At 47.7% G+C, this 14018-nt stretch overlaps 1 protein-coding gene across 2 annotated transcripts in view; it reads left to right on the top strand.

Moving 5' to 3' along the window:
* Positions 1-14018, top strand: part of Cnnm2 (cyclin and CBS domain divalent metal cation transport mediator 2) — a 141526-nt gene that overhangs the window by 97588 nt on the left and 29920 nt on the right. For both annotated transcript variants that reach the window (XM_028874674.2, XM_028874673.2), the window contains exons 2-4: positions 4385-4528; positions 7913-8050; positions 10005-10174. In XM_028874674.2, coding sequence (XP_028730507.1) covers positions 4385-4528; positions 7913-8050; positions 10005-10174 — 452 coding nt within the window. The remainder of the gene's footprint in view (positions 1-4384; positions 4529-7912; positions 8051-10004; positions 10175-14018) is intronic.

Here is a 14018-nt window from a genome sequence, read left to right as displayed (position 1 = left end):
AGGGAGGCTTATACTGCCCCGACATCTGACATTACCCCTTTGAGTGGTGTGTGTGAGCGCAGTGCGTACTTGTTAGTGTAAGACTATGGATCTGCCTGTGTGGAGGCCAGAGGTAGACTTTAGGTCTCTTTCTTCAGTCATTTACATTGTATTTTTTTGAGACCGTCTCATGATCAGTTCAGCCAGACAAGTGGGCTAATGAGTGTCAGAGGTCTGCCTGTCTGCGCCGCCCCCAAACTGGCCTTGCGGCCATGTGCACTCTGCTTGGCTTTTGCCATGGTTCTGGACATCCACACTCGGGTCCTGGTGCTGGTGAGGTAAGCCCTTCACTGACTGAGCCACTTCCCTAGTCCAGCAGATGTTTTATTTCTTTTCTTTTGAGACAAGGTCTCTCTGTGCATCCTTAGCCGCCCTGAAACTTGCTGTGTAGACCAGACTGGCCTTAAACTCACAGACATCCACCCGAGGGCTGGGATTAAAGGTGTGCACCACACCCTGCCCAGTAGAAGTTTCTTACAGGTTGTCTACACTGTAGACCTGAAGTCCCGCCGATGGGCATTGGGGACTCTGTCCTGATAACTCTTTTACTTGAAATCTTTGCAGAAGAATTTTGAGGAATATAATGTATGAGTAATATCTCCTCTGCAACCTTTCCACACAGAACCAACGTGTTCTCCCTTCTTTGGGAGGTAGCATAGGGTTGGTGACTGGAGGGGACCTGAGCAGCCCACCTCTTTTCTTTCTTCTTTTTTCCGGAGCTGAGGACCGAACCCAGGGCCTTGCACTTGCTAGGCAAGCGCTCTACCACTGAGCTAAATCCCCAGCCCTGCAGTGCACCTCAAGATGATCAAAGTCGTGAAACACAGACTAAGCAGCTGCTGTAGGCCTTGGGAGACTGGGGAGACACACAGCTGGACAGTGGGGTGCTGGACAAGGAAGCAGAAAAAAATGTTTTTTTTTTGAAAAATCAGTGAAGTCCAAACAAAGTGTCTGGAGTTGAGACATAATATATCGATGGCAATGTCTTCGTTTGACAGTGTCATGATAATGAAAGGTCTAACGATGGAGACCCCGGGAAGATGATTTCCTTTTTTGGTTTTGGTTTGTTTAAATTTTGTTACTTGCATATGTGAGCAGGGAGAAAGCACAGGTGTATGTATGCAAAGGTGCATGTGTGGCGGTCAGAGAACAACTTTTTGGTTTTTTGGGTTTTTTGTTTGTTTGTTTGTTTTTTTGTTTGTTTTTTTGTTTTTCGAGATAGGGTTTCTCTGTGTAATTTTGGTGCCTGTCCTGGATCTCACTCCGTAGACCAGGCTGGCCTTGAACTCACAGAGATCCGCCTGGCTCTGCCTCCTGAGTGCTGGGATTAAAGGTGTGCGCCACCACTGCCCAGCTGCCAGCTCTCTTTCTACCACAGGATCCAGGGATCAAACTTAGGTTGTCTGCTCCATCTGTTTGGCAAACTTATGTAGTGGCTGAGCTAGGTCGCTGGCCCATAGGTTGCTTTTTGCTTTCTTCTTTGAAACACTGTCTCTGTAGCCTAGGCTGGCCCGGAATGCATGGCATTCTACCTGCCTCAGTCCTTACTCACCTGTTCATTTTTAAATCTTTTTAAAGTCTGCTGTGGGGATGGAAAGTTGATGGTTCAATAGTTAAGAGCACATAATGTTCTTGCAGAGAACTCTAGTTCAGTTCCCAGCACCCTTGTTGGGCTGCACAAACTGCCTGTAAGTCTAGTTCTCGGGGTTTGGATGACTCCTTTGGCCTCCACAGGCACCTGCACCCGCATGCAGAGGCCCACAGAAAAACACACTCACATACAAATGATTTAAAATTAAAAAAAAAAGTTTAAAGGTCCATGTCCATCTTGTACTCGGGATTATTTTATCCATGCATAATTCTCACGTTATTGCCATAGTCAGTTGAAAAATTAGCAGGGCTGGAGAGATGGCTCAGCAGTTAAGAGCACTGGCTGCTCTTCCAGAGGCCCTACCTGGGTTCATTGAATTCCTACGTTGGTGGCTTACAACTCCAGTCCCAGAGGTCCAGCATTCCATATCTGACCTCCACGGGCACCAGGAGCACACATGGTACACAGACATACATGCAGGCAAAGCATCCAGCACATAAAATAAAAACATACAAATCTCAAAAGAATTGGCTCAGTTTCATAGATCTTTAAAAGGTGGCTGAACCAGATTGCGCACTATTTTAATGGTTGCGTTCTTTACTGTGACCACCCATCTCATCAAAGGAGCCATTACTGAGGACTGGGGAAAGGACTTGCTGTGAACTGATGAAGCCCTGAGCTTGCATTCTCCAACCCTCACGGAGGAAGCAGGGCATGGCAGCACATGCCTGTAAGGCCAGCCCTGCTCTGAGGGTGACAGGCCAGCAGACTTGCCAGCTGGTGAGCTCTAGGTCCAGGGAGACGCCTTGTCTCAACCAGTAGGAAAGTATCAGTGGAGAAGACACACTTGGCCTCCACAGGCACACACACACACACACACACACACACACACACACACACACACACACACACTCATTGCACACAAAAGCCTTTACTAAGAATGTATCAAAAATCATGATGTTGGATGTGAGTTTCTTAGAATTATAATTTTCTACTGAAATTACAATTTTTTCTTTATTTTTAAAGATTTATTTTTCTGCCTGCAGGCCAGAAGAGGGTACCAGATCTCATTACAGATGGTTGTGAGCCACCATGTAGTTGCTAGGAATTGAACTCGGGACCTCTGGAAGAACAGCCAGTGCTTTTAACCTCTGAGCCATCTCTCCAGCCCGAAATTACAATTTTTTAATCATTAACATCAAATTCTGCCCATGGTTTTTCTTGACAAAATAAGCTCACTTGTTGATTCCCTTCCAAATGTCTGTCTACCAGATACCCATGTCTAAACCATGGTTTGTCATGTGGTCATTCTGTTTAGTGACATCAGCTTGGCCTGGGTAGATGTATGCTCAGTTGTAAAGTCTTCACCTGGCATGTCTGAGGTCCTGGGTTCCTTCCCCAGCACCATAAAAAGTAAAGTGTGTTGAAGACAACTCACAACCAAGCCACATAAGTGTCTTTTTCTCAAGACAACCATTGTTACATTAGACTGTGTTGTGTGTCTCAGGTCATCAAGTGGAATGTTCAAAGATGCCCATGTGGTGTAAGGATCTAATTGTACTGCTGTAGCGAGGATGTTCTTAGAGACAGGGGCTCTCCCTTCCTACTGTGGGTATGTGCTGGTGGGTAGTGATAACTGCTGTTTATTTCCAGGGTGGCATTCTGGGGCAAGCGAGGGATCTTTGCACTGTGGTCCAGAATCAGCACAGTGGAGAAGGCCGGTAACATTTTAGGACTTGGGGGGACATGGCACTGCCTCAAAGGTCTTGGATCTCCCTGGAGATCTGCAGAGTTCTCTCTCCTTTTGAGAGACCTGTTAATGTCTCCTGGAGGAAGAGCCGAATGCCATGTCCATTAAGAAGCGAAGAGCTAGGTACAGGGCAGCCTGTGGACAATGGTGTTCCTCAGCATCCCTGCCTTAATGGCTCAGGAAGCCTCATCCATTTTGGTTGTGGAGCTGGCAACACTTAGAAATGCTGAAACAGACTTCAGTGACTCACTGTCTAGTTTTGCTGCCGGGCTGTAGTGACGGCCTGTCAGTGAAGTGCCCTGCTACACAAATGTCTGGGTTTGAATCCCCAGCATCCATACAAAAACAGCAAGGCAGGAGGGCCAGGGAGGTGGCTCAGCAGGCAGTGTTCGCCACATAATCATGAAGACTGGAGTTCAGATCCTCAACGCTTGTAGAAAAGTTGGGCGGGCTTAGTGGCCTCCAGAGGCAGAGACAGGACCCTGGGGTAAGCTGGCTGTCTAGATTAGCCAGTTTCTGTGAGCTCTGGGTTTAGTGGGAGACCTTGCCTCAAAAGTGAAGAGTGATGGAGGAGGCTACCTAATGTCGGCTTCAGGGCTCCACATACAAGCATGTGCACACGTGCCTGCACACGTGCCCACACACGTGCAAGCAGGCACACATACACACATCATACATCTGTACACATGCCAGTGAAAGAGAATGCCAGGTACAGCGACGTGTGCTTTTTCACCCTAGTACTGGGGAGGTGGAGACTGGAGGAAGGGTCCAGGGGTCCTCACTGGCAGCCATCCTGGAGAATCAGCTAGAGCCTGTCTCAAAAATAATGATGAGTGATGAGGAGGACCAAAGCTTGACCTGGCAGAGTGATAGAAGAAACAAGGCCCGGGTTTGCTCCCCAGCACAGTAAGAGAGAATAAGTGTCTTGCTGTTCATAAGGCACCCAAGGAGCCTGCTGGGAGCCTGGGAAATGACCTCTGCCACTTTGTCTTCTGTCTCTAAAGGTAAATCCCACCTGGCCATTGTGCAGCGTGTGAACAATGAGGGTGAAGGGGACCCGTTTTATGAAGTCCTGGGGATTGTCACCTTGGAAGACGTGATTGAAGAAATCATCAAGTCTGAGATCTTGGATGAGACAGACCTGTACAGTAAGTACCAGCGTCTGCGTGTGTCCAGACCTTTGCTGCTGCCAGCCTGCCCTGTGAACACCGCTCCCCGGTGGTGGGCGCTCTGTTATAATCACACGGTGTGCGGTTGTGCGCGTCACGCCGGCTCTGGGCTGCCTCACAGGCAGCTTCTCTAACACAGGCAGCTTCTCTAACACAGGCAGCTTCTCTTGGCTATGAGTCCACACTCAAAACAGGAAACTGTTCTCGATTTTTCAGACAGTTTTACATCCTTCTGTGCTGGTTTATATTACACAGCTAGGCAAAGTGTTTTCAAATAAATTTGTTTCTCCTTGAGTTTGTAATTCACATATTTAACAAGAGAATTTGTTTAGTTAAATTGGGAGGTGGCAGCTGATTACATTTCCTTGTTCCAGAACCTATGGGCCGGGGGTAGATAAACTGAGCAAGGACAGTTGACTGGGACAATAATGCCGGGTGTGGCCTGGAGTGGCCTTCAGTGGTGTGTGCCGTAAGAAGAGCAGAGCTGTGGAGACGCTCAGGTGACAGGATGACCACTGTGCATGAGGACCTGAGTTTGGGTTCCTAGTATCCACATGAAAGCTGGGGGGGGGGGGGGGTTGTGTGCCAGTGATTCCAGTGCTGGGAGGCAGAGACTCGGAAATAGTGGTGTGTGTGTGTGTGTGTGGGGGTGACTCCTCAGGCCAGTTGGTGAGCTCTAGGCGCGATAAGAACCCCTTTTCTAAGATAATCATAAATAAATAAGGTAGGCAGCACTCGATGAGCACATTCAAATGTTGACCTCTGCCCTCCACAGATGCATGCGCAGGTACATAATCCACCATGTGCACAGAGAATAGAGTTTCCTTGTTGTATGTTTGAAGGGCGGATGGGAACCGTGAGTTTTTAGGTCAGTCAGTCCCGGGCTCAGTGAACTTGCCCTGAGCCCTGGACCTGCTGCTTGTCTCATTGGCGAGCACAACTCACTCCCTGCACCAAGGAACTTCGGACTCTACCCTCTACCCTCCGCCCACCTTATCATACGAGGATCTTTCTTTTTAAAATCTGTTTATTTTGTGTATGGGTATTTCGCCTGCACACATGCATCACATACATGCAGTATCCAAGAGTGCCAGAAGGTGGTTGTGAGCTGCCATGTGGGTGCTGGGAATTAAACCTGGGTCCTCTGGAAGAGCAGCCAGTGCTCCTAACCACTGAAGCAGCTCTCCAGCCCCATATGAGGCTCCTGGGAGTTGGGCGGGGACAGAGCACCTGAACTCTGTTTATTCTCTCAGCTTTGAAACAGAGCCTGTAGGACTTGGGTCATCCTTGTGCCCTGTGGCATTCCAGGAAAAGCTTGCCTTGTTCAAAAGGAGAGTGATTTTATTCAGTCTTTTTACAAGGGAATGTTATACATTTTAAAATCTCCAAAGTTTTGTAGCACCTAACGAAAGAAAAACTTCTAAATTGCTAAGAATTATCTTTGAAAAGGGTGTCCTTGTTTACCTTCCATCTGTGTACATTCTTGTCTGTTTTATGCTTTTTACATTTGGAAGGTAGTCAGATAAAGCCAGAAATCTACAGAGTCTGTTTAAAGGGCAAAGAGTTTATTAAGGGGAAAAACTCACTGTACAGAACAGATTTGACACAGGTTCTGGAATACTGTTCTGGCTGCTGGGTCAGTCCTGAATTCAAGTCCACGAGGGAAGCAAAGAGAGCGATGTCTATGTGCATCTCAGGTCTTAAGGGTCCCGAGAGGCCACGCCCCAGGGGCAGGTACTTCAAGGTCAAGGGCAGGTGGAGCAGTTCCTGCTGGATCTCTAGGGGTGTGCTTCACGGTCATAGGCAGAGCCCTCCCCACTGCAGCCGAGGCCTCCTGGTAGAGAATGTTGTTGGATTATGCTCTTCCCATCCTTCTGTGATCCTGTCCGATGTAGCGAGCCCACACATGCAGTGCATTGTGGAGGTTAGCGGAGGGCCGGGCGGGGTATGCAGTGACTTTCCTCCCCTGCCTTATGTGGGTTCCAAGCTCCAGCTCTGGTTCCTTCCCCACAGAGCCACCAGCCCCTCTTCGTCCAGATCGAATCTGTGCCTGTGTGTTTCTGTTTTCCCTGGGGTAGCACTTGCCAATGGGAGACAATATAAGAGTTTATGAAATCTTAAATACTTTTTAATGGAAATGTTACTAAACCCCCAGTGAGGGGACTCAGGTCATGGAGAAGTGTTGCATGACGTGACCTCTTGGTGTGAAACACTGAACTTATGACTTCCGGGTTATCTCAGTCTAGGTGAGAGGTCAGCCATGATTACAGCTAGTTGCCATTAGAGAACTTTTTTAAGTTTCATATTGACTTACACGTTCCGATTTTCAAAATACCTTGAGATAGACGTGTAGAAGCCTCACAGAAGGCCTAGTCATTGACATTTGACCTTGGACAAGAGAGCAATTCAGACCTTGAGGGCAGAGACAGGGTTGGGCCCTTGTCCTTTGTTTCTTTGTCTTTCTTTCTTTTCTTTTGAGGTGGTGATGTTTGAGAGGAATTTCACATGTAGCCTAGGCTGGCTTTGACCATATCCTTCTCCTTCCTCAGCCTTCTAGGTGCTGGAATTTACAAGTCTACACCACTGTACACAGCTGGTGTCTCGTCACGTTGGGTTTTTCTTCATCAGCACCTTATTTTTTGAAAAAATGGCTTTGGAGGAGATCCCTTCTAGATCAGGGGTTGGCAAACCATAGCCATGGGTGTCTGCCACCTGATGTCATGTGTCCTAACAAGGCAAGAATGGCTTTTCATGATGTTGAATGACTGAGAAAAATCAACAGAATAATGACTTTGTGACATGTAGAACTGAAACAAAAAGGGAAGTTTCCGTAAAGCGTGGCTGTTGGAGTCGGCAACAAAAGCCGGAACCTGAGGACTTCCTCTGGCCTCGTCCAGAGGAGGCTGGCTCATTCCTCCGGGATCACCCCGGGTTTGCCTGACCTCGACCATCTCATAGTCTGGGGCAGGAATGAAGCCTCGAGGATGAACCGGGCATTCCTGGAAGGAGCCTGGTTCTTGAGGAATCTCCTTTGTGTTCATTGTCTGTCACCTGAGGCCGAGAGGCCCTCTAAGAGGCACAGACAGCTTCCCTCAGGTGTAGCCTGTGGCTGCTCCTCCCCTGCAGTGGTTTTGGTAGCACTTGAGGCGGTCTGCTGCTCTGTGATTCTGTATGCTTCTTGTGGGGTTGTGTCCTGTCTGTGGGGCTCTCTAAGACAGTCCAGTTTCCTGCTGTGGCTTACTGCGGACTGAGGAGCTGCTGTGCTCACTGCCCAGTCCACTGGTCCCTGGAGAGGTCAAAACGGTGTTTTGTCTCTCTCATCGATGAAGAGTCTGATCTGCTTTCTTTCTTTCATCCCCTCAGCTGATAACAGAACAAAAAAGAAGGTGGCCCACCGTGAGAGAAAGCAAGACTTCTCTGCCTTTAAGCAGACGGACAGCGAGATGAAGGTTAAAATATCACCGCAGCTTCTCCTGGCCATGCACCGTTTCCTAGCAACAGGCAAGTGTGCTTATCACAGTGTGAGATCTGCAGGCCCTGGAGCCTTCCTCACCACGCTGACTGGGGGGCTGGGGGTGGAGGCTGGGAAATGGGGTGACAAGTAATGCCACTTTGTGTTTTGTTTTTTGTTTTTGTTCTGTTTTGTTCTCTTTAAATTCTCTCCTCTCCTGTGTTCAGTGTCGGCATGAACCCTCTGAGACATTTGCCAGGGGTGGACCAGTAACTTAAAATTGGTCTGAAAGGTAAGGATGAATGTCAGTGCCACACTGCATGTGTACGGTAGGCCAGGTCATCTACTTGCAGCTGAGCCCCGCGGGGGAGCCAGCTGGTGGAGTAGGCTGACAGTGCAGGCCAGGAGCCCCTCGTTTGATTGGACAGTTGAGTAATTCTCTCTTCAGCTTGCCTTGGAAGAACACTTGGACACCAGTGGTAATGCAGGTACTAAAACTCACAAAGAAGAAAAGCAGACATGCAGAATTAAATCCGTATCTTTTACGGTTTTGATGAAATGAAAGATTCTATGAGTTTGGCCTGGATTTCTCGGTGGCTTCTTCAAGTCAGGTTGTTAACTTGGACCCCATCCAGAGGCAAATGCTCACATGGTTAAAGCCACCAGCCCAGCCAGCACTGACTGCTTCCAAGTGGTCACGGTTGAAAGACCTAAGAGATTGACTAATCCCCTCACATCCCCAAATGGCCCTCTAAGATGAAGGGTGAGCTCTCTTGGCCAGGGGAAGTGGAAGAAAAACCTGAAAGCTCCCAGAGGCTTGCAGACGAGACCTGTTTCCAAGATGGGCCAGTAGGTTCCAACCACACGCGATGTGTTTATACAAGTACCCTGAAAGGTCAGCAGGAACACGTGGTAGACTGTCACCTACTGTCAGGTCCATGGATGTGCTCACTATTCACATTTATGACATGGGAAAATATCCATGACTTCCTGGATATCAGCGTATGTGTATACCAAGACCACACTGTGGTTCTGTGTGTACTCATACACACAAGTATACAGGCACACATGCCTAGGCAAAGCACTGGAAAGAAATACTCACCAAATTGCTCGGAATGACTCTAAGCAGTCAGCTTACAGATGATTTTTATTTTCTTTACTTTTCTGTATTTTCCAAATTCCCTGCAATGTACTGTCTTACTATGAAAAAGTCACAGATGTGAATCCAGAATTTGTAGCTTTCGTATATAGCATATAATTAAAAAATAAGTTAGATAATATTTTGCTATTATTCTCTTCCTGTTCTGGTACTGTTGTTGCTCACTTGTGGAAGAACCACACTTACAGCTCAGTGTTACCCTACTCTGCCTCTGAGAGACCGTGAAGTCCACATTTACAATGGCACCTGGGAGTCAGCAGCTTTGAAATTTCTGTTATTATAAGTGACTGTCTTTGTCGGTGCTGACTACCATTTCCTTCTTCATTGGCAAGTCGGAGTGCATGTTGATGTGTGCACGGCCTTGCTTTTATTCTGACTCTCCCCTCAGTGGTCCCTGGAATTCCTCAGGAGAGCGTTGTGGGAGAGCAGGAGGTGGAGCCCCGGTCTATGCACAGGCACTAACCACCACCCACCCCCGCCCCCCCAATGCTTCCGACCGTGGTTCCCCCCTGGCTGTGGGCAAACAGTCATGCTGTTGTGGCTTGTGTTGAGGGTGTCCTGGACTCAAGCAGGGAGTCTGCTGATGGTGGGTTTCCATTTCCATCAATCAGAGGTATAGGGCACTCATAGGAGACAGAGACCAAGGGCAGGCTGAACAGGAAAGATTAAAAAGGACCAGACATACTATGCCACTGTTGCGATTTCTCCAGGTAATCTGACCCCAGGGGGTCACAAACGGAAGTCTGGTTCATCTGTGTGTATCCTTGTCGCCAAGTGCTCTACCGTTCTGAGCTCCTCAATTGCCCTTCTTTGAAGTGTAATGTCAAGTTGTGTTTATGTCTTAGAAGTAGAAGCGTTTAGCCCATCCCAGATGTCAGAGAAGATCCTCCTCAGGCTGCTAAAGCACCCCAATGTCATCCAGGAACTGAAGTATGATGAGAAGAACAAGAAAGCCCCCGAGTGCTACCTCTACCAGCGAAACAAACCTGTAGACTACTTCGTTCTCATCCTGCAGGTCAGGAGTCATCTACGCTCGCTCGCTCGCCCACCCGCCCTCACTGAGTCCCGTCTTCCCTGCTCTGAGGAGGCCTGGTGTAGACAAGGGGCTTTGCCTACTTAACTTACCTATGTGTGTTCATAGGGGGCCTTGGATCTCTGCTTGCATAGCTGGGTGATGATTCTAATATGAGGTAGGGCCACTCATTTCGTGTCTCACACCAAAGGCGCTTCATGCTTTGCTGCTGTGCCGAGCCAAGTGAGGAATGCCATTACTCACTTCTGAAGTGTTGGTAATGTGCCTGTCGCAGGCCAGGTCTTGGTGGGCATTTGAAATGTATTGTTCTGGGTTCCTTGGATTCTCTTTCTAGCCTCTTTTCTTTGGCCCATTCTCTTCAGGACTTGGCCTTTTATAGTAACCAAGACACCGTAGGCTGTCTCCTGTTATCACCATATCTTAGTATCTGTCCTAGTAACACCATGAACCTCATCCATTTATTGTTTATGATGCTGGTTCCTAACCAGACCATTTGCCAGGAGCTGATGGAATAATGATGATCCTAAAGTCGTGGTGATTAATAGTGACCAATGCCTTCTCACTAATGTGACACACCTCCAAATGTGGTGGGGAGGCTGTTGCTCGCAGCCCTCTTTGAGGACTTGTGATATTACAGGTACCCATAGCCCTGGCTACCCTGAGTAAAGCCCTCATTTGGGGACTTTGGTGCTTCTTCAGGAGCAAGTCACTTTTTCATGGAGCCGAGGCTCCTTAATGTCTAGGACACACACGAACTGTTAAGCCGCCTCAGTTTTGTAGTTACTTCCTGCATGGAGGCATCAGAAGAGCACAATTAGTACTTGGCAGGCCCTAAGGTTTGCAGGAGTTGAGCAAGACCCCAGTTATTTCAGTGGATGAAGTTGCTCCCTTCTGTGTAGATGTCAGGAGCTCAGGCAGGAGTGTGGTCATGGGACTCTGCTGGTGTCTGGAAACAAGTGACAGGAAGAAAGACCCCCTAGGATGTCTGCGTATAGCCACTGCCTCATAGGCTGTCTCAGAAACCTTTCCAAGCAATCCCAGCACTCGGGAAACAGAGCCAGGCAGATCTCTGTGAGTTCAAGGCCAACCTGGTCTACGGAGTGAGATCCAGGACAGGCTCCAAAGCTACACAGAGAAACCTTGTCTCGAAAAACCAAACAAACAACAACAAAAGCCACCTTTCACAGATTTATTTTTGGTTGGTGTTTTGCCTTTATGTATGTCTGTACATCACATGTGTGCCTGAGTCCCACAGAAGCCGAAAGAAGGCATCATCAGATCTCCTGGGACTGGAGTAACAGAGCTGGTGAGCCACCATGTGGGTGCTGGGAACTGAATCCAGGTCTTCTGTGAGAGCAGCCGCCGGTGCTCTTATCTGCTGAGGATATTGAATCCCCTAGAGCTCGAGTTACAGGCAGTTGTGAGCTGCTGGTGTGGGTGCTGGGAACTGAACTCAGGTCCTCTGAAAGAGCAATGTCTGCTCTTAACCACTGAGCCATCTTTTCAGATCCAATTAGTATTTCTTAAAGATTTTTAAAAATGTATGTGTTTGTTTCAGTTCTTAAAAAATTACCGTTGCCCGGTTGTGGTGGCACACACTTCTAATCCCAGCACTCGGGAGGCAGAGGCAGGCAGATCTCTGAGTTCGAGGCCAGCCTGGTCTACAGTGTGATTTCCAGGTCAGCCAGGGCTATACAGGGAAACCCTGTCTCAATCCCCGCCCCCACCCAGAAAAATGATTGTCTTTTGTGCGTCAGTGATGAGGGAGGGGCTTGTGTGGAGGTCGAGGATAACTTTTGGAGTAGATCTCTCCTTCCATTGTTAATGAGTTCCAAGGCATTGAACTCAGGTCACCAGACTTACTCAGCAAGTGCCTTTACACACTGACTCATCTTGTAAGCCCCAAACCGTGAACTATCAAAATAAGCTTTATGGGAATTGGGGGGCTGGAGAGATGGCCCAGTGGTTTCGAGCACTTGTGGCTTTTTCAGAGGACCTGGTTCAGTTCCCAGTGCCCACACAGTGGCTCCCAAACATTTGTAATTCCAGGCCCTGGGCATTCAATGCCTTCTTCTGATCTCTTCAGGCATCAGGCAGGCATGTGGTGGTACACACACGTTCATAGAGACAAAACATTCATATACATAAAATAAATACATCTTTAAAAAGCTTTATGGAGGATCTGGGGATGTGGCTCAGTGGCTAGAGTGTACAAGACCCTGAGTTCAAGCCCCAGCAGCACATAAACCAGGCCTGGTGGCATATAACATCAGCAGCAGGGAGGTGGGGCAAGGAGCAGCAGGTTAAAGGTCATCCTGAGTCACATAGTGAGTTGAAGGTCAACCTGGGATGCACGAGACCTTGTCAAACAAATAGATACATAAACATTTTTTGGAAAAGAGATATTATAGTCCCTTTTTATTTATAAGAAAGTCATTTAGTACATATTTGATAGGTCATTTAGACACATCTATCTGTCTGAATACATCTGCATGTTAGATACTGTGGCTTGCTTGTTGAGCTGATGTCATGGGTTTTATAAGTAGCATGTGTGGTTGATAAACAGGCCTATGGGGGTACTTAAGTTGCAGACATTGGCAAAAGCCATGTTCTTGCAAACTAGCCAATTATCCGAGGTACCAGCGAATAACAGGACAAAACATCACGCCACCCTCGGTCAATCTGGTGTAGCTGTCTTCTTTTGCCAAGTACATTCCACCCTAAAATACTGCCACCCCAGCACAATCCATGCCAGGTTATGGAGCATGCTCTCTGCATTTCATGCAACCAGAGGAAAGCAGCAGTGCCTTCCTTCTCTGCTTGCCTGGGTGCAGCGAGATTTTCTTCTGCAACTCCAGAAAAACTCCTTAAGTAATTGATTTGGAAACTAGAATTACATTGTAGAAACATATCATTTTAATATTATTTGGAACAGGCTCTTGTGTAGCCTAGGTTGGCTTCAGAATTCCTATGTAACTGAAGGTGACCTTGACCTTTTTTTCCAATGTGTATATGGTAAGCACATTTTCGCATGTGTTTGGGCATATGTACACATGTTAATGTCCTTGTAGAGGCCCAGGTTCATATTGGGGATCATCTTCTATTGCTCTTCTACCTTATTCATTGAAGCAGGGACTCTTGCACATATGGCTAGTCTTGCTGGCCAGCTGGCTCAGTGTCTCCCTTTTGAAGCTGGAATTAGAGGTGAGCCACCACACCCAGCTGGCATTGATGTGGGTTTCTGGGGTCTTTATGGTTAGGCAGCAAGTGTTCAACCTTCACAGTGTCTCCCACCCTGTGTAGTCAGGTGTTTCTCTCCTGCCCACCAGCTCCTGAATAACTGATACAGAGGCTTAATATTACTTATATATGGTTGGCTAATAGCTCAGGCTTGTTACTAGCTAACTCTTAAACTTGCATTAACCCATATTTCTTTTTTTTTTTTAAAGATTTTATTTATTACGTATACAGAAGAGGGGTGCCAGATCTCATTACAGATGGTTGTGAGCCACCATGTGGTTGCTGGGAATTGAACTCAGGACCTCTGGAAGAGCAGTCGGTGCTCTAACCTCTGAGCCATCTCTCCAGCCCCTAACCCATATTTCTTATCTATGCTTTGTGATTCATGGCTTGCTACCTCATTTTCTACATGTCCGGCTTCCTTAGCAGCTGGCTGGCATCTCCTGACTCTGCCCTTATTCCTCCCAGAGTCCTCTGTGTCTGGCTCTTCCACTTATACTTCTTTCCTGGCTACTGGCCTGTCAGCTTTTTATTAACCAATGAGAGTAATACATATTCACAGTGTACAGGAGGATTATTCCACAGC

This window comes from Peromyscus leucopus, chromosome 1, assembly GCF_004664715.2.
Source record: "Peromyscus leucopus breed LL Stock chromosome 1, UCI_PerLeu_2.1, whole genome shotgun sequence".
Lineage (NCBI taxonomy): Eukaryota > Metazoa > Chordata > Mammalia > Rodentia > Cricetidae > Peromyscus > Peromyscus leucopus.
The sequence above is the reverse complement of the archived record's forward strand: the minus strand, read 5'-3'. Positions and strand labels throughout refer to the sequence as shown.